This window comes from Esox lucius, chromosome 8, assembly GCF_011004845.1.
Source record: "Esox lucius isolate fEsoLuc1 chromosome 8, fEsoLuc1.pri, whole genome shotgun sequence".
Taxonomy (NCBI): Eukaryota; Metazoa; Chordata; class Actinopteri; order Esociformes; family Esocidae; genus Esox; species Esox lucius.
The window spans coordinates 4,621,139-4,646,331 of NC_047576.1; the positions used below are offsets into that span (position 1 = coordinate 4,621,139).

The window sequence follows — 25,193 nt, forward strand, 5'->3', positions numbered from 1 at the left end:
GATCATTTCTCCATTTATTTTTCTTTAGGTCTTACCCAGATTAAATAAAATGACACGGGCAGATGGACTCCTGAAAGTGTTCTGATGTTCAACATTAAGTACTTTTACACCAACTAAACATCCTACTAGAAGGGGTACTGCATTGCTTCTGATATTTTAACCTTTCACCAGTGACTTTGGTATTGGATTCATACATTAAACTTTTTCCTGTGAAAAAAAATTGTACAACTGCATAAATATAAAATTCTTCCACCATGAAAATGGCTAAAACATTCATTAGAAAGTTACACCACATCACGTGATGTCTCCAGCAAAAAAAAAAAAAACAACAAAAAAAACATTTGTTTTAAAAGCACTGAGTTGCCTTCAGTGTTTCCGTAAAGGACAAAGGCAGCTAGTCTCCTCTGCCTGTTGATGAAAACAGTACACAGCTAGCTAGCAAACTCTACGCCACAAAACGAGGAGAGGTGGACAGTAGGAAGAAGAAGCATCAAACTGAAATGTCATTAAACCCTCTGTCCCATATTTTAAGGTGATCCAAAAAGACACACATAAGTGATGTAGAACTATTCTCCCACAATCAACACAAGAAGACAGAATGAAGAGGGTTCCACGGAGTGCAGTCATTTACTCATACAGGGACCTAGAGACCAATCAGAGCGTACCATGCCAATATTTTCAGTTAGTAAGAGAACACACACACACACAAACAAACACGTATGTACACATACGTTCGCGCGCACACACACACACACACACACACACCTACACCTTGGACCACTAGGTTTACTGACATAAGACAACAGGAAGTACAACATGGCTTGGAAAGGACCATAGTATGCGACTACTGTGCTGGACACTCCAGAAGTATATAGAAACCACATTAGGCAGAAATACTTAAGGGGACAGAAACACTGCTCGCTACATATCAGTAGTGGAATTGCAATTTACAGTAATATATGAACATGTCCCATGGCTCGAGGAATATTCTCATTTACAGTAGAATAAATATTTTTGCTATTGCTACTCTTCCTGTAATTTACATTCTAACCCTAGACATTATGCAGAAAAGCTAGTGTAAAGCACACAGATTAAGTGTAGGTCCCGTATGTTATGAAAGTTTGTTCCAAGACTAGTCGTGTTTTTATTTCTCTTTTTTTTTTTAATTAACTTGGTATTTTTTATGGGGGGGGGGGGGGGGGGGGGGGGGCAGAGAAAAGTGCTATTTTCATAGCTGAGGTCATGAATTGCTGATTGTGAATTTAACGTCAAAGCGTCCTTGGTAGCGATCTTTCTCGCTGTAGTCAATGTTCGCTCCATATACTTTGCACTCAAGGCGCAGCTCCTCGTTGAACGTGAGGTTGGTAAACTTGATGGCCACCAGGGGTTGCAGGTACTGGGGGTGCAGCAGCTTGCCATAGTAGGGGTAGTACTGGAGGGGGAACCCATTGCCCAGGCCAAAGTAGCGGATCTCACCAATCTTATTGGCGTCCTCCTCTCTCTGTGGAGAATGACATTACCGTTAGCCGGACTTAATGACATCACGGTAAACAGGGACTAATGACATCACGGTAAACAGGGACTAATGACATCACGGTAAACAGGGACTAATGACATCACGGTAAACAGGGACTAATGACATCACGGTAAACAGGGACTAATGACATCACGGTAAACAGGGACTAATGACATCACGGTAAACAGGGACTAATGACATCACGGTAAACAGGGACTAATGACATCACGGTAAACAGGCCATAATGGAAGAGTAACATATAATTTTCACTAAGGTACCAACTAGGCCTATTTTACAAGCTAAATATAGCAAGGAAAAAAGGAAAACGCAAAGACCAAGCATAGCATTTATGCCTGTGTAGAAAAATGTTTGCATGGTTAGTGGCTCTTTATTCCCCATGTGGCCTGCTGAAAACAAGTGCTCCACATTGGACAAAGGGGGCCATTTTGGAGACAGTCTGTGTACACTGCCGCGTGGGGCTTACCTTATTCTGGCAATGGATGGGAATGACGTTGGGCTGGACTCTGACCATTCCGGCTTCAGGAATTGAGGCATTGCTTGTTGGAGGCTGAAACCAACAGAAAGACAGACCAATTACCAATGTTGTCATTTACACTCGATCATCTTGTACATTTTCTAAAAACATTTTTCTCCCCCGTCAACCCGTTCTCATTTGGCAAGTGGTTCCAACTCTCACCAAACAGGCAGGACCTGAGGTCTTCATTACTCTGAAAATGCTGTCACAGTGGTGTTTCCCAAATGGCACCCTATTTCCTCAAGTAACCTATTTTGTACCAGAACCTTCTCGACCACTAGGGGAGCAGGGTGGTCAAGGGGTCAGAGCATTACATCAGTGACCACAATGTTGTTAGGTTGAATCTCTAAGTCTGCAAGCTGTGCATTATGTCCTTGAGTAAGGCAGTTAACCCCTTATTGCTCCCTGGGTGCCTAATGTGGCTATCCCTCATGCCTCTCCAACTGAATTTAATTAGAACGGGGTTCCATTTGGTATGTGGACCATAAGAATTGCAGGCAATAGGTGCATACCCTCGGTCTGAAGTTGACGATCCTGTTGAGCTTGGCGATCAGGCAGGGCTCCCCAGTCTTGAACCCGTAGGTGTCATCATTTGCCAGACCAGCGCATTCACCGAGCCAGGAGCGCTTGAATCTGCAGGCCATCCTCACCCCGTTTTCACTGTCCAGGTCGCCACGCTCAGTGTACGTACGAGGGACGTCTGATCACCACAGAGAGACAATTATTAAGAGCGTTTATACTGAAGGCATTTACCTGGCGCTCCTGTGGAGAGGTCACAGGTCAAATGTGGCCACTAACGGAGCCTTATTACACCCCTATTATCATCATCATCAGCCCTAAACCAGGACACGGTAAAAAAATAACACACCTCCATGGACAAAACAGTGGCAGACTGATGTGTTTCTTGTACAAAACCCCTTTTCCAAATGGAGCCCTGTTGCCCGTGTGGTGTCCCGGTCAGACGTGGTTAACCATAAAGGAACACGTGGGCTTTGGTCAGGTGTTTCTACTTGCCTCCGCAGTCTTCAAACTTGGCCTTCTCCTCCTGTCTCTCATCGCTGTACGTGTCCAGGAAAGTGCTGATGCTCTTGACATACTTCACATAGGTCTGGGGATCGTTGAGGTTGTAAGAGATCTCAAACTTCTCGGAGCGTGGGGTGTGTGATAAACCTAGAGGCAGACGGGAGAACCCGTGGGGTTAGGAGAAGGTGTGTGGATCTCTGTCCGGAGACTGAAAGTGCTCAACAAATACCAGTGGTGTCTTCAGACAGACCATTGATGTTAATGAACTCATCAGGGACACCCTGGTGTAATCAAAACTCTAGAGAGGTACGTTTTACTAGGACTTTGGCAGAGCCTGGCTGAACTAATCTTGTCTTGGGCCCTGGGAGGGATTTCTGACCGCAGAGCCTCTCCAATACATCTGTATTCCGTAGGAGGTCAACGTAATCATAGCCATGGAATGAGTCCGTTTATTTATGTGAGAAGTAAAAGGACGGCTGCAGGTTAGACATTATGTTAAATAGGGTTAAATGCAGAGTCAGCGCTGAAAAACTAAATGAGTTCCTTTCATTGTTATAAAACTCCTTCCACACAGAATGTATAGGCTGATGTAAAAGGCAAATATAATCATATAAAAATGGTTATTTGCATACAGTTGACCAATAATTAATTCCAGTTAGGGTTCTTGAAATCATAAATGCTTTAGCCCCCCTCGGTGCCTGCTAGGTCTCCCCAGCTGTGTAAACTGTAGCAGTAATTTTCCAGACAGCCGTGGTGTTTTCTACTGGGTCAGAGCGAGGCGTGGCAGTAACACAGCGAGAGAGAGAGAGAGAGAGAGAGAGGAAAACGAGAGGAAACATCACTGTTTGGAACCTTGTGTTGTTTTTTTTTAAAACATGCTGCACCCCCAACATCCAAATTTGAATTCTGACCCAGTGTCTATGACATAATATCCACAACTAAAGAAACCGTTCATATCTTTAAGCTCAATGCTACTGAAAATGTTTGTCACGCCACATGTTTTTGGGGAGTCAAATGTTCAATATGATGACGTTTTCTTTCCAGTCAAGGCTTGTGAAAGCCTCCACCAACCCCCTGCCCCCGCCAACCCAACAGCCTGCCTCACGTGGTCTTCACTCACAATGGAAACTTTTAGCCTCAGAATGAGAGGCGGGACTTTGGCTCTCCAAAACTCTAGCTGCTTTCTTCTTCCTTTATCTGGGCACCAATGGAAACTCACTTCAGCTCACGACACTCCACACCTACTTATGTGGTGGCTGTTGCCTGCCCCTCGGCGCCTGGCCAGCCTTTGATAGTCAGCCGCTCTAGAGGGGGAAATGGCCGACAGGGCCATGTGCATGAAGCCAGTCTTCTACAATGGCTGCTAAAAATACCGCCTGGCTGTGCAAACGGGCCTTGGCAAGGCCAGGGGAGGCAGGAGAGGATGCCATGGCACGGCGAGAGAGACAGAGAGAGGGAAAGGGAGAGAGGGAGAGAAAGCAACCGTGCCTCTGAACTTACTCCCAGTCAGAGGGGGTAACTACGAACACAGAGGGCTGCACTCCTTCAATGTGCCATTGCCTTAGAACGATTACTAGAATGAAATTCTCTAAACCGGCTTAAGATTCCTCAGAGAGAGAAAAACAACACGGCCGTTGCCAGGTTTATGTGAGCCGCCGGGGGCACAGAGGGTGTGAAAGTCCATTCCCAAAGACGTGTTCATGAAGAGACAGGCAGCCGAGTTCCACTAAAAGCTGCGAAGTGCTGAGGAGGAAAGCGGACAGGCAGGCAGGAAAAGCGAAGGACAAAATGGCTGAAGCCGTCGGAGGTCAGAAGGACCTTCAAACGGAAGGAGTCGTTCAGAGAGGGAAACCTTGAGAATAAAACACCAGCTAATGTACTGGGCACAATAGAAACCATGCAAAGCCCAGCACCCACAATCCTTCACAAAAACTTTCCGTAACCATGGGATACCCATGGCTGTAAAAAGACAACAGTAGAGGTGGGATGGTAAACCCACACGTTATCTACACCAAGCACTTAGCACAGGCCTTCTGCTGATAACATTCACCAACCAAAGTAACCTAGAACATACCTATAGCAGACCAGTAGGACATGAGTTTCCTAATATGGGTCAGTGTTAATGGGACTACTGACAGCTGCAAAAACCTCAACTGGTAGTAGTACCTTAATGAGTAATATAGTAATTAAAACAGCGTTCCTTCATGTTATACATGTATTCTTCCATATCATTATGGCATCAATTCAGGAAAATAATCCCTGGATATTCGTCCATTCTGCCCAGCTCCCTACAGACCAGCTCCCTACAGACCACCCCCCTACAGACCACCCCCCTACAGACCAGCTCCCTACAGACCACCTCCCTACAGACCACCTCCCTACAGACCACCTCCCTACAGACCACCTCCCTACAGACCAGCCCCCTACAGACCAGCCCCCTACAGACCAGCCCCCTACAGACCAGCCCCCTACAGACCACCCCCCTACAGACCAGCTCCCTACAGACCAGCTCCATACTGCCATGTCCTGAATGCATCCTGTACCTTTCCTAGACTAAACCCTGTCAAACACTACATGATATGTCACCTTAGACCAAGGTTAATGTCTTAGTAGTATGTGTGGTGTGTCAGCTATTTTATTGTGGCTTTAGCAGCTTGTCTGACACCATACCTTCCCATAGAAATCCATGCATTTGGTAAGTAAATCTTGCAAATATGTGGCTTGAATTATTTTTTAGGTGTCTGGTGCATTCTATCCATTTTAATGTGATTTACAATTCCACAAACTACAAATATTTAACAAGTGGGCCTATTTATTTATTGTAATTAATTAATAGTGGACATCTTTCAAGTGTGTTTATAAAATATTTTTTTTACAATGACAAATGTTTTTACAATCTTGCAGTAAAACAATGTTTTATTTTCTTATTTTTCACTACATATTACAAGGTGTTTGTGGATAGCATTTTTTTTCTTCAACTTAGTTTCTTAATTGTTTGAATGTTTGCTCGGGTCCAACAGAGTAAATAAGACCATGGTAGGAATCCAATGTATATGGTTGATTCTGATAAAAGCATATTCAAAAATACTAAGACATTTATATTAATCTATACTATATTTATCGTGGCCTATATTCCACATTTCAAGCTTATGTGCAACACATTATAAATGCACTTCAGCTACTTACCAAGCCTGAATGTTTAAATCACTGTTCTATTTCCATCATATACAAAGTTTAAATGTTTCCTGTAAAACCAATTAACTACACAGCTATAATCCTTTGATTATAATTGGTTTAAATCTGTTTGTTCCACGGAGCTAACTCAATACAGCGAATGATTGAAAATGTATAATCCCTTAATCACGATCACCTTCAGAGTGTATCTCATACCTTGACATTTCAATTAGCTACAGACTGAAATCAGAATTTACAAAGTGACAATACAATACAGCCATGTAGACTCCATAGTTCAACTCCACAGGCCTAAGTTACCATTTGAAGTAAGCTAGAAGTTATGCAGCAGGTTAGGAGAACTATCACAGTCAGTCAGGAGAATTACCACTGCTGGTTAGGAGAATTAGGTTACGAATAAGAAAAAGCAAGCTGACATGCACTCCTAACCTGCTACGAAGAGTAACATCCATTTGTAGGGGTGCAGTATACCATCTACCTTGAATCTGACGTTTAGGAAAGCTACATGAGGAGGGTGTAAGAGTAGAGATCTTTACCTGGTGGAGCGACTCTGTCCTGGTAGGTGGGTTTGTAGTCACTAAGGGTTAACAGCAGGGCCTGGATGGTCCCAATGAAAATCCCCGCCAGGCACCCGTAGAAAATCAGATAGAAGAGGAAGATTTTAACTGTGGAGAGGGAGAGAGAGACAGGAGGGATTCACTGCAATGCCACATGATGCTACAGATCAGTCCTGGATCATCTACTGATATGCTGTTGGATTTCTCTGGGAAACTCTAACATGGTTGAGTGTTGGAGGGGACCTTGAGAGGTGACTGGCCATAATAATTCCTGTGTTGTCACCGTTCTGACGGAATATTCTGGTCTAACAGAAGCCAGCGGAGGGGCTTCCGGGGGACATTCCCTCCCAGGGAGAAACGCTCCAGGAAGAACGCCAGAGATATTTTAATGGAGGACATCTTGGGTGAAAGGGCACAACGTGTTAACAGGCCGAGTAACTCTTCTTAAGATAGAATTAACCATAATACATTTATTTAACTATAGATATTGTAGGGTTAGTGGGACTCCATCTCAGTGTTTTCCTTGGCTATCATCGCTCAGAATCTGAATAACCAACATGGCTATATAATCACGCACACTTTCCAAGTGGCTGAAGAGCAAAACTTCTGCTTATCCAAACTAAATGCTGTCATTATTAAGTGTTTGGTATACTCAAACTAGTAGCAATCCACACAAGACCTATTGTTAATCTTCACCGAGGTTTACTTTCTCTAAACTGATTATTTTACTGTTTATAGTAAACCTCAATGTAACGTATGCCCCATGTTAATCCTCGCCCTCCTGGTGCCACTGTTGATACCGATCCGGCTGATAATTCTAAACCACCGAAGGACTTTCCTACTCCGTCCTACTCTCCAGGTCTAATACAGTTTTACCTAATAACCGGTAATATCCTGGTTGATTCAAATACCACGCAAAGCAGGTTACGGTATCAAGCACTAAGCAACCCATTGGGCCTATAGCTCTGGTATATCGGCAAAATAGCAGAAGGGGGTGTGGTGTATTTTGCACTAGAAACACGCATTTTCATGTAATTCCCTCCGCTATTACTACTCTATTACTACTCTTTCGTTGCACGTGTACTACGACACATCGTGTGTTAAACTGAATCCTGTCAAACTCATGATGCAATAGCAAACAAGACGTGCATGCCATTCGATTCGCGTCGTTGTCCGCCGTTTCCAGATCCCTCCACTCAGACCAATTGACAAACACCCGTCACCCACAGTAGGCAGACACAGACAGGTGTGGCTAGACAAGTTACTTTCTCCATGCACGTGAATCTGACAGACAGGCGAATTGTGCATCTACACTTGCCCCATCGGGTCATAACAAAACCCGTGAATAAACATTCTACTGCAAGCACTTACTATTGCAGTGCCTGAGCAGAATTATTTACAAAAGACAATGGTATACTGGTGTGTCAGAGTTATGCAAACCGATCACATCGAAGGTGACCGTGACTACAGATAGGCACATTCCAAAGTCCAATTCATTTATTAGATTCACGGCTCCACGTTTTCTTACACAACCGTGGACCTCAAGAGGAATTAACTTTGAATTTGTGCCCGTTATCATCCAGTGCGATCACGTCTAGGCAGGGAGCCTTTCCAAGTGTTAAACAGTCAAACTTTTATTTAAAAACCCCCACATGGGCCTAATCTTTGGCCAATCGTGTCTCCTAGTAATGTGCCCCTCCCCCAGAACAGAGCGGCAGAACCGGTTTGGTGGGCATGGCTTCTTGTTGTGAATAGACCACTCAGACACATTCTTACAATTCTCAAAGAATGCCACACAAAAACCAGGTTAATTCGAACTACAAGTTCAGCTTTCAATAGATCAATAGGTCCCTGGTGGTAAAATGATTACTACAGTACCAAGCGTCACTACACGAAGAGCTCAATCGATGTATCCTACGTTCGCCCATAAATACTTTAATTGATGATTATATAAAAGTGACTTCTAATTGCAAAATAAGTCTCCGTTTCCATGCGCAATAACAACATCGATTTGGTCAGACGGTTAAATGGCCACACGCAACATACAGGCTACGCAAACAAGCGACACGCCAACAACGTGTAACTTTCGTAACGTAACTACTTTCATTGAGATAGTGAATACAATAAATCTACTCAGTGACCAGCAACCATGAAAGACCAAGACCTCTTTGCGAACAAGAGGCTGCCAAAAGTTGGCTACGCTAGCACACGAAACAGGAAACTACTGGCATGCCTCCCGTCACCCGTTAGAGCGCACAATGTAAATCTGTATTTCTCTAGCGTCGTGAGAGAAACCCTTAATAATTTACCCCACTCGCAATACAAAGATAAATTAAAGCTTAGTGAACTCGAGGAAATAGCTCGAGCAACGAATGGTAACGCTAGCAGTAGGCAGTAGCTGCTCAAGGGGAGAAAACTTTTCTGCGGGGGGAGGTGTTGGCCCTAGAGACCAGGCATGTGAGTCGTGAGCTGCTCTTCCTCTTCCTATGTAGCAAAAGCGCCGAGATGAAAAAAGGAAAGTAATGTTGCCAAAAGATTAACTACGACCCGCAACAAGTTGGCACATACCGCTCGAATACAGAGCAGAAATGTGACCATCTAACGTCGATGCCAGTGATACAATGTTGCATGGTCGCTGGGGGAACTGGAACACTGGAACTCATTGGTAAATCAATGCTCATTGTTGGATACATTTACATGACATTATATTGGTGCCAAATGAATGAGATAACTTCAAGCGAAAGGCCCGATCACCTTGACTAACCTTGAACTGGGATGAATTTGAAACATTTAGTAGTGGAATAACGAAGCTGATTATCTAGGTTATGGATGTTTCCCTATCATTTGGCAAATTACTTAGGTTCAGAGAAAGAAAGCCAACATGGATGTATCCTTTAAACCAATATAATTGTTTCTTAATCCAAACTATGTGACACCAGAAACCAACATGATATTTCTGTAAAACAAGCACATGTTAGTGAAAAAACCAGCATTCCGGAATTCCACCTTAGAATGTCAATTATGTCCTTCAAAATGACCTCCTTGGCAAAGGACAGTGACACTCAAGCTCTAACTAGATATTACACACGATCGATCCCGTTCAGCCTCATCACGAATAGGTACGTTTTTACCTCCTCTGGAACACTGAAGATAATAAGAAAATGACCCTTTTTACGGTCCTGATATTTTCGTTAAATTTGACATAATCGTCTTCCATCCAACGACGAGTAAAGTTCTCTGGCATATATATATATATATATAATTAGTTTTTACGGCACGGTTTATTCATTTCATGGGTTTTTCGTGTAACTTTCCATTGAAGGTGTAAGTCACGACACATCATGCTAAAGTCAAATCAAACAGGTGCTGTTTTTTTCAATCAGGAAATGAAGTCTTTCACCCTCCGTGCCGTTACAGTGTTCTGAGAATACAACCACACTTTCAAAAAACAACAGGTCTCGAGCTCATTTCGTTTTCATCCTCGAATTAATATCCAGAAAAACTTTGACTGAAACTATCTTACGACGACGGCTACTTACACCAACTGCTGCCTGTGCGTCCTAAAAATTCCTTCCTTTCCGAATTCCAAAGAAAGCTCTTCCAACCTCCGTCTCCTTCCTTATTTGCCGACATTGTTTTTTGCTTGCTTTTAATTCCCCCTTTCAATTAATGTTTTCTAATGGGCTTAGGTACAACGACTGCAGTATTGTACCCAGTACAGAATAGTAAAGGACAGTGTCGTACCCGGCTCTCTCTATTGTACCCCACACAATTTATCTCTTACGACAGCTGACTCCGCCCCAAACTCCAGTAATAAGTTACTCACAATAAAGGGGGGGGGGGCTAACTCTAGCAAATCACAAGCGTTCATCTTTCTGCGTAAAAATCGTATGCAACTGTAATGTCCACTGCTCCATGGCATGCGTAGGCGGCCGAAGGCGGTTCAATACGAAATGGTAAATTAAAATTGTAGAATGCTAAACCGAAATAGAATCCTAATTATATGTCATTAGCTCCGCAACATTCCATGGTCATTCTAAGAGATCTATTTTGGCATCATATGTTAAAAGTGAATATATTTCTCAGGAGTTATCCTTGCACTTCGGTACTTTGTTCTAGGTTAATTCTGTACAAAGCTATGCATAGCTATAGGCACCGCCCGCCCCTAGCCCCTACGATTGAATGACAGAGAAAGATAACCATCAGGTGTCATAATGTAGTAATATGCTAAATTAACTTTGTTAACTTTGTGGAAAGTTATTTTGCTTAGATCACAAAAATCCCGGGCCCATCACAGATGTTCCTGGTCAATCCCCATGGATAGGGAACTACTTGAGAATTTATTTCACCGGGTTGACTTGTTCAGGTCAAAAGGGCATTTTTTCCACTTACAAGGACACACTAATCCTGGAGATGAGTTGATATGTGTAAACCATTATTATAGGCTCTGCTGATGACTGACTGGTGATTCATAAGTGACCTGTACTGAGACACTGCTGATTTAGCAACGAGCCCTCTGAGGCCAGTCGAACCAGCAGGAGGTTCCTGTCGAGTTGTTCAGGTGGGCTGTGTCTGAGTGCCTTACTAATCGGAGAGTCCATATCAGGGGATTCCTGTGTGCTGCTATTAAAATCACACACTGTGGGCCCATGGCCCTGTTGCTGTTCATAAATCACATGGATTGCAGCATCCGTTGTTGACCCCCGCCCCCCCAGCGTTTCCTTGGGGTTTACTCTTCAGCAGCGCAATGTGCTCCATAGTGGCCATCCCTGTTGATGCGCTATTGACCTTGAGGTGATAAGGAGCGCCAGCGGCTCACTGTTTACATAGATCAAGGGGTTGCCATGTTGACCAGATGTGTGTCCCAAAGAGCACCCTATTCACCTTGCATACTGCCAGACATTTCCAGCCAGGGACCTGGTCAGAAGGAGTGCCCTCCACAAGGAATAAAGTGCCGTCTGGGGCGCAGCCTGCACTACTGGGTCGAGGTGTGTGTGTGTGTGGGGGGGGGGGGGCTGCATTCCATGACGGGTTGCTGATGGAATTTTGCGTGCAGAATTTGGATCGGGATGCGTCCCCAACGGCAACAGCTCCCTACGCAGCGTATCACGTCTGGCCAGAGATTCACCGGGCTCCGGTTAGCAGTCCTGCACTCACGCAGGCGGCAGGGCGCCGTTCGGGACGGGCCCGAGCTCGTCAACAATAGCATACCGGTGCGGCGGCGCGGAAAGACGACATGGTCCCCGGGCTGGACGCGCCGCTCAGACAGCGAGACAGACCCCGCCCCCCCCCCAGACCGGCCCAGAGTAAACACACCTCGGTTCAAAACAGTCCCACAGCCCGCCCAAACGGACCCCTAGTCCCTCCACAGCGTACTGCCTCCGGACAGAGCCTGGCCGAAACGGACCGCGGGGTGCTTGTGGAGGGCGCCGGATCACGGAGGGATGCAGGGCGTCAGTGGGGACGCGGCGGGGGCTTGGTGGGGCGTTAAAAGCTGAACTATTCTTAGCGAGGGGAGTGTAACTGCCCTGTTGTTGTTGTCGCTTGGCCAGTTCTCAACCCCCCCACCGCCGGGAATCCTTCCCCCCCCCCCCCCCCCCCCCCCCGACAGTGGCTCTGTGGGCCAGGTGGTACCCTATTCCCTTGGTACCAGTTTAAATGGCGTACCGTTTGGTACCACACATAATCACGGCCCAGTTTAAATGGCGTACCGTGTGTAGCATGGATCAACATGACAGTGTTACCACTGTAGGACATTTTAGCATCTGAGGATTGTCATTACTCTACCAACACAGATCTGTGTCTCCGGCAAACCTCTCTGTTTGTCTCGGCTGAAAGCGTTCTGTGGCCCGAAAGGGCGTGTTGGTAGTACAGCTCAGCGATATTGAGACTGGCTGGTGAATTTCTATTGATTTCCGCTCAAGAATGTATAGAATGTGTTTGGCCACTCGGTTCACAGGAAACACTCGTCTTGCTACTGCTCTGATGTTGAATATGGCTACTGTACGTCTAAACTAACACATTACTAGTGTGTGGTAATCAGTTCTGGAGCTACTGTAGAAGCAGATTGTATGTTATGAAATATCGTTCTGAAATAATGTGAAACTAGATAATCCCATAGGAATGTACTAAATGGTACTCTCCAAATGGCCCCCTTTACCTGCACTCTACATTACCTTCATACTTCCCAGTTCTTTTCTGGGCCATATAGTCTATATAAATGTAAATTACAACATACTTTTTTGTTGTGAATGTGTACAAGACCTGGGCCTGTTGTTCTGACAGTGGTTCTTTTGGCCTGGGCCTGTTGTTCTGACAGTGGTTCTTTTTGCCTGGGCATGTTATTCTGACAGTGGTTCTTTTGGCCTGGGCCTGTTGTTCTGGCGGTGGTTCATGGTATTCCCCATCTCTGTGCTATATTTACATAGAGCTAACTCTCTGGTATGCAACACAGTCCCAAATAAAGTGCGCCAGCCCGCCAGCTCTGAGGGTCTAGAGAACCTGCCATCGTACTCTAACTGGAAACATGGTTCCTGGAGAGGACTGACTATCTTTCTGACTGAGCGACTCTCTGACTGACAGTCTGACTGTCTGTACATCCATCTCTAAGGTGTGCACATTCCCAAAGGTGTGCACTTACACATTCTACGACTGCGCATCATGAATATAAAAGCGTAGCATTGCCGCTAGCACTGTGTGCAAAGTGCTAGATCAGGGCTAAAGCCATAACTCTTTAAAACAACACTTTCTGGTTTGACGGTTCCTGGTCTGACCTTGACCCCGCGTTGGGGCCGTGGGGGAGGGGCACTCTACCCCCCCCCCCCGCGTCCGGGGGGACAAGGGGTCCTGTTCAGTTCTGTTAACACTCAGATGAGTGAGCACCACACGGTGAACAAGACCATTAGTACATCCTCCAGTCTACGCGGGGCTGTTTGGGTGTTACTCAGTGGTCATGAATGCACGTGTTGAGTTTGGTATAAAGCACCTGTTAAATAAGTACACCACTACTGAATTAAAGAACACGACACCAGCTACAGTCTTTCACTGTCACTGGGTGAGTCATTTTGTTCTCATCTTGTCCTGGTTCGACTGCTACTCTAATACATCGCGTGTGAGGGTAATCTGCGTTGTACGGACAATCTCTGCAGGCTTTCCTGTGAGAAGTTTATCGATGGCTTCTCTTTATTCTCCGGGCAGTTTGGGTTGTCTTTGTTCCTCTATCTGCCGTTTTCTCTCCTCTCGCTGAAAACCTGTGGACACAGCTTGCTTTCCTAATATGCTGTATTTGATACATACTGGCAAATCATCCACTACTTTACTTTAACTACAAATGTTATTCTTCCCAAATGGCATGCTAAGAAGTGCACTTTATTTGACTAAAACTGGCCATGGTATGTAAATATCGGAATATAGCAGGGAATAGGATTCCATTTGGGATGGGTGCATCCTGGATTTCCCTCTGCTCCCAGTGTAATATCATCTAATGAGGCCAAGATGATTAGAGGATCAGAGATCCTTTGGAGTCATATCTTAAATCTGGGTGCAGCACTCAATACTCCCCTGAATGACCTTTCGGGAATTAAAAGATAAAAAAAATAAAAAATCCCCAGCTATTTTCCAGGAAAGGCCAGTTAAGATTTCATTTCAACTTTGTCGCTCGTGGCGAATCAATTCTGGCCGTCTGAAATAGAAACAGTGGTCGGACAAGCCTTGAGCCCCGACATCTGGGGTACCCTGGGGAGCCTGAGACAACAGCCCCGGTCAAGTTCAGCACATCCTCAGCATCTTTCCTCCCCCGTGCCCCCGCTGTGCAATCCGTGACCCTCCGCCATTCGGTCAGCGGGAGGCCTTGGTGCTTACCGCATCAGTCGACACGCAGTCCTACCCAGGCCGTCCCCGGACAGCCTCGTGAATGGCCCTGCACTCCCCACGGGAGGGCGTGACTCATGACCAGACCCTGTAGGAGCCTGGCGAAAGCTGCCCTATGGGTTGTCCCATAGGGCTGGTTGGCTTTCTGCCTGGCTGGCTGGTTGGCTGGAGTACAGAGCCTAGGGCGGCCATGCGGGGGGTGGGTCAGCAGAGGGGGGCCATGCAAATAAATCGAACCTCATGTCATGTGCTGTTCCAGCACACACACTCCCACCGAGCTGGGACCTTGTCCACGGTAGCTAAAGGCAGTCAATAATTCAGGAAGTGATCGTAATAAACATGTTTTAAAAATATCTTAAATATAGCTCCCACAGTTTTTTGAGAGTTCACTAAAAACAAAAACACGTACTGCCTTCTTCCGTAGTTGAATGGGAGTTTCAGATTCCATTCTGAATTTGACCGTGTTCAATTCGCATTGACCCCAGCCAGGATCCATAGTGTTTTCCATGCAGTCATGGAACCTGTCATTGTGGACATGCACACATGCCTTGTTTATAGTTGTGTTAATAGTGACATAATGTTTCTTATCTTTGTGTGCGCGCGTGTGCACGCGCATTCACATGTTCATGTGTGTGTTTACATGTGTTTATGAGTCACTGATAGAGGGAAGATAAAAACGAGCAAAGTGTTCCGGGTCTCCGCTGCCCTTTGAGGGGAGCCGGTTTCACAACTTGAACCGGGGAGAGCTTCGACTGGACTGAGTGGAAGCTTCAAGGGTGGGACGACCTCGGGACCTCGGGACCCGGGAGCAGTTTATGTGTTGTCATCACACAAGCCTTGCAGCCAGGGACAGTATACGTAGCCCATCCGCCCCTCCGCCTCTTGACCTTTAGAGCAGAAAAGGAGAGAGGTCAGGTGTATTGGGAGAAAATGCACTCCTAATGTCACTAATCATGTGCATTTTATGTGTTGTACATTCCTTCCTGTTTTGTGTTTGTTTGTTCTTCATTTAGTGCAATTGTACATTCACGCTGGATTCCATCACTCGTCAGACTGGAGTGCTGATTAGCAAGTTCACCTTGGTACAATGTGAACAAAGCCATAACTGAACCTCAGGTAGTAAATCAAACACCCGATGGTCATAAAAGGGAGTGCCCTGACACTCACTGGCAGAAATTCAGTTCACCAATTTCACAGACTGCCAGACCACTGAGCTCAAGTTGAACCAAGGTCAATATTGGCTTTCCAGCCGACCAATAATCTGATTGGCAGTGACTCCGGGCTCAGCCCTACGATTGGTGTGGAGCAATGCTTCCAACATTTTGATTGGCTGGAAGCACGGATCCTACATCTGTGTGTTGTGTTTATTTAACTGTGTTAATTGACCAGTGTAAAATGAGGCAGAGAAGGTCAGGCAGAGGTTGTTACCAGGTTGTAGTGATCCATTGTGAAAAGTCGACAGGCAGGTGCCTCTGTTCTCCCTCCCAATCAGCTGCAGTTAACTCGGCTGTGTAGTTGACGGCAGAATGTCCATATCTTCTGGTCCCATGGACATAGAGTTTAAACACACTGTCCTGCTGGCAAAACATAAGACATGGTGACTGGGTTGTTATTATGATAAAAACAGGACAATAGAGTTGATCATTTCCCTCTACTTACCAACAGTTGTCATGTTTAATGGCCGATCTTTTGGTTCCTGTTATGAGTGGATGTACAAAAGTTTTCTTGAACAAAATATTTATTTTAGAGACAGGCATATCTCAGAGAAGACTTTTCATGAAAAATGTTTCATGGAAAAGGTTTATAATCAGCATTTACAGTATAATATAATATGTCTTAATAGGTCTCCCAGGAAGGTCAGAACAGATCTAAAACATCATCATAAATGTCCCACAGATGACAACAGGTCGTCTCAATGCGGTTCTCCCGTCGGATTCCTGTCTTTGAGAAACTTAAATGTCCTAATGCTAAACACCGCTGGATTGTCTGTCGCGAGGTAACAGAGGCTCCCGGCCCGCGACCCCAGGAGGGCACAGAGGTGGACGTCAGCAGTGCCGTGGCGTTCCCGTGGCGTTCCCGTGGAACACGCCGAGCGGCGTAAACCCACCGCGGGGATCGTTCACATTAAACTCTGAGGGTCGTGATTAATCTCAGGGCAATAAACCGTCCCGATCCTTCATTACCACTGCTGTCAAGGCTCCTTAGCGTTGGCCACCGCCACACCTGAGGTGCCAAGCGGCACCCTATTCCATTTGTAGGGCATCGACCAGGCCGTGCACAGGGGCTCTGGTCAAGTTTAGTGCACTATATATAGGGTCTAGGATGTGGCTGGTCTCAGACGCGTCCATCCACGATCCCTTGATGCATTGTTCTAATGAGGCCAAGGCCCGGAGCCCCAGGCTGGCGGATACACCCGATATTTGTCTTGGAGAGGTTGGCATGGAGAGTGGCCTTTTGGCTCGATCCCTTAATTTGATCAGTGAAGCCCTGTTAGGCAGGATGGATCTTCAGGGGTAAATACACCCTTGGTCAGGGAACCTTGGACATGGAATTCGTTGAGGGTTGCGTAACGGATGGATTTCATGCATTGTCGTGTTTTTGATTGAAAAATTACAAAGCCTTGACGTCAACACCAGCAATCCCAGATTCGATTCTCTCGCTGAGTGTTTACCCAGTGACTCAGCTATGATATAAAGAGAAGTTATGTTTTGATGACATTCTTGGGCGTGTAAAGAAAGCTACATGAAAGGTTTCAGTGAATATAACCCCCCCCCCCCCCTCAGTGAATATATTCATTCAGGTGATTTAGTGGAGTACATTCCAACTCAGCGCAAAGTGAGGACAACCAATCTACCCTCACAAACAAGAGGCCGTTTAAGGAGGCAAAGTCATGGCCATAGCAATCCTTTACATATCTGTCCACACTCAGCTCCGATGGCTGAGAAGGAGTCTTAAATAGATTTTCAGATCTAAGGAAAGAAGCCATATTTTTGGTAAATTAAACATACATTTAATTTTGTGGCCCAGGGTGTTTCGTGGTCGAAATCACTGCCTCTAGTGAATCTGCTTTGCTGCAGCAGGGATTCAGTTCTGAACTAGCGCTCTTTTAGCAGAAACTATTTGTTTTTACTTTCCTGTCCAATAAAGCATACATCTTTAAGTAGAATAATTGCAACTGAGGGATTAGCTGATAGAGGATTTATACTAATACATTATCAGGGCAGGATGTTACCTGCTCCTAATGGAGAATAATGATTGTTAATAAGGCACGAAGCCAGGCATGCCCGTTGTCCAGGCAACCTGCGCTGAATAAAACCATCTCACAGATCAATAGTTGTCCTTCAGCTTGTCAATACTGTTTGAAATATCACCCGTTCAAACAAAGCATTACAGCTGCCAATTGCCATTATGAAAAGTCCTTTTTGATGTCTGATCAGTGACCTAGCTAGGTTAGCTAGCCAGTGCATTACCACCCCAGACTACAGCGCCTGGTTCAGTACGTAACAACCACACTACCACTTCACATTGCAGCCTCCTCTAAACCCTTTCAGAGATGGTTGTGTTATTCCGGTGATGTAACTACAGTACATAGCCGCACTCAGTTTCATATGGGGCTGGCATTCTTATCAGCATGAAATATTTAGTATGATGAAGCTGCTTTTGCACCTGTGAGATTCACCACATGTGATGTGCAGTTGCCTCTGTGCTCTATTGGATTGTGTCATTTTTATTACCTTAATATTACATACAATGATGTTACTTTGAATTTGACCAAAAACAACCGTGTGGATTTTTGAGGAGCACAGCTCAGGGACAGACAGATATAAAATAAGCAACTCATTTGAGACTGGGTGACATTATGTAGGTCATGTTTTTATGGAGGCTTGGCGAATATTCCACAGAGATAACACACATCACACCCCCAGATTTCTATTGTGTGTGATATATGATAGAGTACGTCGCTAAACACCTTTGACACAATATTTACCCACCGGCTGAAATTGTGTGCGTGAGCGTTCCTTTGTGCTTCTCGCAGTTCTCTGTTGTTAGACAGATACCCCATTGAGGTGATCGAGTTTAAACTGGACTTGCGTTTCACATTATGTGCCTTGGTTTTTCACCTTGTAAACTCAGCAATTCAGACCAGCGACCTTTCAGTTACTGGACTAATGCTCTAACTACTAGGTTACTGTAGCTATCGCCCACTAATGCTCAGTTTCTTATACTTTGCAGCTTAACTGGTCATCTCAACCGTGTGTGTTTCTGAGCTATTTACGGGGGTTAAGAGCTGAGGACAGATGTTTCAGTGTAACAAATGGACAAATAAAGTCCCTCGAAATTAGACCATAATATGTCCCTTGTACATTTACAGTATTAGGCAAGACTGCCATCTGGTCTTGTGCACCGGTGTAGTGGACTATTATACACTAGTTTAGTGGACTATTATGCACCGGTGTAATGGACTATTATACACTAGTTTAGTGGACTATTATGTACCGGTGTAGTGGACTATTATGCACTGGTGTAGTGGACTATTATACACTAGTTTAGTGGACTATTATACACCAGTGTAATGGACTATTGTGCACCGGTGTAATGGACTATTATACACTAGTTTAGTGGACTATTATGCACCGGTGTAATGGACTATTATGCACCAGTGTAGTGGACTATTATACACTAGTTTAGTGGACTATTATGCACCGGTGTAGTGGACTATTATACACTAGTTTAGTGGACTATTATGCACCGGTGTAGTGGACTATTATACACCGGTGTAGTGGACTATTATGCACCGGTGTAGTGGACTATTATGCACCGGTGTAGTGGACTATTATACACCGGTGTAGTGGACTATTATGCACCGGTGTAGTGGACTATTATACACCGGTGTAGTGGACTATTATGCACCGGTGTAATGGACTATTATACAATAGTTTAGTGGACTATTATACACCGGTGTAGTGGACTATTATACACTAGTTTAGTGGACTATTATGCACCGGTGTAATGGACTATTATGCACCGGTGTAGTGGACTATTATGCACCGGTGTAGTGGACTATTATGCACCGGTGTAGTGGACTATTATACACCGGTGTAATGGACTATTATGCACTGGTGTAGTGGACTATTATACACCGGTGTAGTGGACTATTTTGCACCGGTGTAATGGACTATTATGCACCGGTGTACTGTGTTAGTGCCAATAAATGAATGTATAAATGTGAAAGTTGACAGAAAATGAAAATGAATGAAAATGCTTTCTTTGGCCTTGATGACGTTGCAGTCCTATTGTTGTGTGTTGTAATTCTGTAATGTATTGACTGCTGTCTTGGACAGGACTCCTTAGTAACCCCCCCCCCCTCCAGGTTTAAAATAAGAGTTAATTAAAAAGAAAACTATTTTCAATTTCCAGTGGCTTAGTTTACGATCACTAAAACTTCAATTATCTTTTTGGGAGATCAGAGTAGCCATGGTGATAAAAGCAAATAGTTTTTTTCTCATCAATAATACATTAAACAGGGTTAATGGCCGGGTTAAATCAAAAATCAAAAATTGGATTTTTAGTCAGGCTTCAAGATGGGTCATTCAACTGAAAAAGCTCTCTGTTTTCAAAGAGACTCTTTCTTTCATTGCCCAAGCTTAGCCTCTCTCTGTTCTCATTCTCCTACATCGATCCACTGCTTTTCACACTGTGAACCATGCCCCCCCCCCCTTGGGTTTAACACGGTGTACCATGGTCCTCTCCCCCCTCAGGGTTAACACTGTGTACCATGGTCCTCTCCCCCCTCTAGGCTTAATAACACTGTGTACCATGGTCCTCTCCCCCCTTGGGGTTAACACTGTGAAACATGGTCCTCTCCCCCCTCTGGGCTTAACACTGTGTACCATGGTCCTCTCCCCCCTTGGGGTTAACACTATGAAACATGGTCCTCTCCCCCCTCTGGGCTTAACACTGTGTACCATGGTCCTCTCCCCCCTTGGGGTTAACACTATGAAACATGGTCCTCTCCCCCCTCTGGGCTTAACACTGTGTACCATGGTCTTCTCCACCCTCTGGGGTTTGGCTGTCACAGTTCTGCCTACTGTCTTGAACTATAATAGTCTATTGCTTACTGTCTAAAACTCTAATAGTCTATTGCCTACTGTCTAAAACTGTAATAGTCTATTGTCTACTGTCTAAAACTATAATAGTTTATTGCCTACTGTCAAAAACTCTAATAGTCTATTGCCTACTCTCTAAAGCTATAATAGTCTATATCCTAAATTTACATGGGAGCCATGCATGCCAAAGTTTACATGGAATTCTCAGAAATGTCCAGGTTTCACTGAACAAGATGACCTTATCCAGAAAACTATAACCCACCGCATCAATTTCTCCCATGTCACCCCGCTCCTCTACACACTTTCATCCACTGCAAGAACATGGTTTGTGTCCGGGGGAATTCAAACTATGATTAAAACCCAAGCTCATTGTCCAGCCACCCCTGGTCTCATGGTCATTCCACCTTTTTAGAGTCAAAGGTATTCTCTGTCCTTGCACCCCAAATGTGGAACTAGCTTGATATTCTGCTGACTTTGATAACTATCCAATTGAAGTGAACTGCAATTAAAAGGTTATTTGATGGTCTGACTTGGTTGCCTCAAGACTAATGCACTTGCTGTAACTTAAAAAGGTATATAAAAGTGTTGTTTAGACATAAATGATTGAAAATTACCAGACTTGGCTTTAGGAAAGCTAGAGTGGTCAACTATCTCACTAGCAAACTCAGGACAAGTGCATGGTTAGAAACATTTTGTAGATAATATGAAATGTTTTATACAGCTCCAAAGAATCTTGGGAACTTGTGTCATATTTCTACAAGGTCAGAACATTACAAAGAGGTCTTGTCACCCAAACGCCCAGATAGTGTTTCACCACTGTACATTTGGGAGGTTCTTTCTGTCTGTAACTCTGGAGAGATAAAAATCTGGTTGAGTAGCTCTACTGTGCCAAACTGGGCCGGAGGGAACCTAGAGGGGAGCATGGCTGCAGGCCGTACAGCCAGATCTGTGAATGGGCCTTTATCTAGCTGCTAAATGGCCCACCGATCTCGACACAAAACTCACCTGGCCATCTGGGACAGAACTAAACTGCTGCCGCCGTTTATGGACCACAGCGCTGTTGTCAACCGAGCTAAGAGCGGGAGATAAGCTTGTAAAGGAGTTTGAAAGGTTACTAGCTGGGGTCATTATAGTTTGTGAAGATTTACCCGTTCAAAACGGGGGTTGCTTAGAAACCTCCTTGCTTTTGAATCAAAAAAAACTCATACAATGAAATATAATACTTCCTTCATAGAACAGTGCATATCGGCTCTAACCAGAATAGAAAGAGGAGTGGGAGGCCCTGGTGCACAAGTGACCTAGAGAAAAAATACATTGAGAAACAGAAGCCTTAGACAACAAACAGTAACAGTAAATTTATGTTTATATCCATATAGATAGTGGTGGTAATGGATAAATAACAAATAGTAACTGTATATTTATGTTTATATCCATATAGATAGTGGTGGTAATGGATAAATAACAAACAGTAACTGTATATTTATGTTTATATCCATATAGATAGTGGTGGTAATGGATAAATACCAAACAGTAACTGTATATTTATGTTTATATCCATATAGATAGTGGTGGTAATGGATAAATAACAAATAGTAACTGTATATTTATGTTTATATCCATATAGATAGTGGTGGTAATGGATAAATAACAAATAGTAACTGTATATTTATGTTTATATCCATATAGATAGTGGTGGTAATGGATAAATAACAAATAGTAACTGTATATTTATGTTTATATCCATATAGATAGTGGTGGTAATGGATAAATAACAAATAGTAACTGTATATTTATGTTTATATCCATATAGATAGTGGTGGTAATGGATAAATAAACAGTAACTGTATATTTATGTTTATATCCATATAGATAGTGGTGGTAATGGATAAATAAACAGTAACTGTATATTTATGTTTATATCCATATAGATAGTGGTGGTAATGGATAAATAACAAATAGTAACTGTATATTTATGTTTATATCCATATAGATAGTGGTGGTAATGGATAAATAAACAGTAACTGTATATTTATGTTTATATCCATATAGATAGTGGTGGTAATGGATAAATAAACAGTAACTGTATATTTATGTTTATATCCATATAGATAGTGGTGGTAATGGATAAATAACAAACAGTAACTGTATATTTATGTTTATATCCATATAGATAGTGGTGGTAATGGATAAATAACAAATAGTAACTGTATATTTATGTTTATATCCATATAGATAGTGGTGGTAATGGATAAATAACAAATAGTAACTGTATATTTATGTTTATATCCATATAGATAGTGGTGGTAATGGATAAATAACAAACAGTAACTGTATATTTATGTTTATATCCATATAGATAGTGGTGGTAATGGATAAATAACAAATAGTAACTGTATATTTATGTTTATATCCATATAGATAGTGGTGGTAATGGATAAATAACAAACAGTAACTGTATATTTATGTTTATATCCATATAGATAGTGGTGGTAATGGATAAATAACAAATAGTAACTGTATATTTATGTTTATATCCATATAGATAGTGGTGGTAATGGATAAATAAACAGTAACTGTATATTTATGTTTATATCCATATAGATAGTGGTGGTAATGGATAAATAAACAGTAACTGTATATTTATGTTTATATCCATATAGATAGTGGTGGTAATGGATAAATAACAAATAGTAACTGTATATTTATGTTTATATCCATATAGATAGTGGTGGTAATGGATAAATAACAAATAGTAACTGTATATTTATGTTTATATCCATATAGATAGTGGTGGTAATGGATAAATAACAAATAGTAACTGTATATTTATGTTTATATCCATATAGATAGTGGTGGTAATGGATAAATAACAAACAGTAACTGTATATTTATGTTTATATCCATATAGATAGTGGTGGTAATGGATAAATAACAAATAGTAACTGTATATTTATGTTTATATCCATATAGATAGTGGTGGTAATGGATAAATAACAAACAGTAACTGTATATTTATGTTTATATCCATATAGATAGTGGTGGTAATGGATAAATAACAAATAGTAACTGTATATTTATGTTTATATCCATATAGATAGTGGTGGTAATGGATAAATAAACAGTAACTGTATATTTATGTTTATATCCATATAGATAGTGGTGGTAATGGATAAATAAACAGTAACTGTATATTTATGTTTATATCCATATAGATAGTGGTGGTAATGGATAAATAACAAATAGTAACTGTATATTTATGTTTATATCCATATAGATAGTGGTGGTAATGGATAAATAACAAATAGTAACTGTATATTTATGTTTATATCCATATAGATAGTGGTGGTAATGGATAAATAAACAGTAACTGTATATTTATGTTTATATCCATATAGATAGTGGTGGTAATGGATAAATAAACAGTAACTGTATATTTATGTTTATATCCATATAGATAGTGGTGGTAATGGATAAATAACAAATAGTAACTGTATATTTATGTTTATATCCATATAGATAGTGGTGGTAATGGATAAATAAACAGTAACTGTATATTTATGTTTATATCCATATAGATAGTGGTGGTAATGGATAAATAAACAGTAACTGTATATTTATGTTTATATCCATATAGATAGTGGTGGTAATGGATAAATAAACAGTAACTGTATATTTATGTTTATATCCATATAGATAGTGGTGGTAATGGATAAATAACAAACAGTAACTGTATATTTATGTTTATATCCATATAGATAGTGGTGGTAATGGATAAATACCAAACAGTAACTGTATATTTATGTTTATATCCATATAGGTAGTGGTGGTAGTGGATATTTCATAAACTGAAACAGCAGCATGTATAATGAGGGTGAAGTGTGTGTGTGTGATAAATACAAGTTTGCATGTCTATACATCTTATTCTGTACATGTTAAGTGAGTACATGTTATGTTTGTGCATGTTAAGTGTGTAGATGTTATGTGTGTAGATGTTGTATCTGTACATGTTAAGTGTGTAGATGTTATGTCTGTATGTTTTAGGTCTGTGCATGTCTTTTCCAATGAACAGCCTTCTGATAATATTTTGGTGGTGTTGTTTAACAGGCTTATGCCTTGGGGGTAGAAGCTGTACATATTCTTGTTGATTAGAGACCTGAGGCACTGGAACTGTACGCCACGCATGTGATAGCGAAGAGACCAAGATGTATCCATTTCTTTCATATCACTTTCAGTCTAGTTTGCTGTGATAACTTTGCTGGCAACTCTAATCTATTTATAGTTCACACTGTAATAATGTGTGGTGATAAAGAAGCAAGTCGAAAGTTCCGCTAACACCAAACAGAGCTTCCTATCACAGTATCACCCAGTTCCATGTCTGCTGAAGCCAGCAGCGA

At 42.8% G+C, this 25,193-nt stretch overlaps 1 protein-coding gene across 1 annotated transcript; it reads right to left on the minus strand.

Annotated features, from left to right (window-relative positions):
• Nucleotide 1: 1 nt before the first annotated feature.
• Nucleotides 2-10,596, minus strand: atp1b1a (ATPase Na+/K+ transporting subunit beta 1a). Its single transcript, XM_013134829.4, has 6 exons — nucleotides 10,363-10,596; nucleotides 6,803-6,931; nucleotides 3,066-3,221; nucleotides 2,564-2,751; nucleotides 2,001-2,084; nucleotides 2-1,501 (listed from the first exon to the last, which is right to left on the minus strand). The coding sequence occupies exons 1-6, from the start codon at nucleotides 10,454-10,456 to the stop codon at nucleotides 1,241-1,243; spliced, it is 912 nt and encodes a 303-aa protein (XP_012990283.1). The 5' UTR covers nucleotides 10,457-10,596; the 3' UTR covers nucleotides 2-1,240.
• Nucleotides 10,597-25,193: the final 14,597 nt, after the last annotated feature.

Coding starts and splice junctions, on each gene's coding strand:
- atp1b1a (XM_013134829.4), bottom strand. CDS start 10,456: ATGTCGGCAAATAAGGAAGGAGACGGAGGTTGGAAGAGCTTTCTTTGG. Junction 3,222..6,802: donor GGACAGAGTCGCTCCACCAG/GTAAAGATCTCT, acceptor GTCTGCCTCTAG/GTTTATCACACACCCCACGC. Junction 2,085..2,563: donor TCGTCAACTTCAGACCGAGG/GTATGCACCTAT, acceptor TGTTGGTTTCAG/CCTCCAACAAGCAATGCCTC.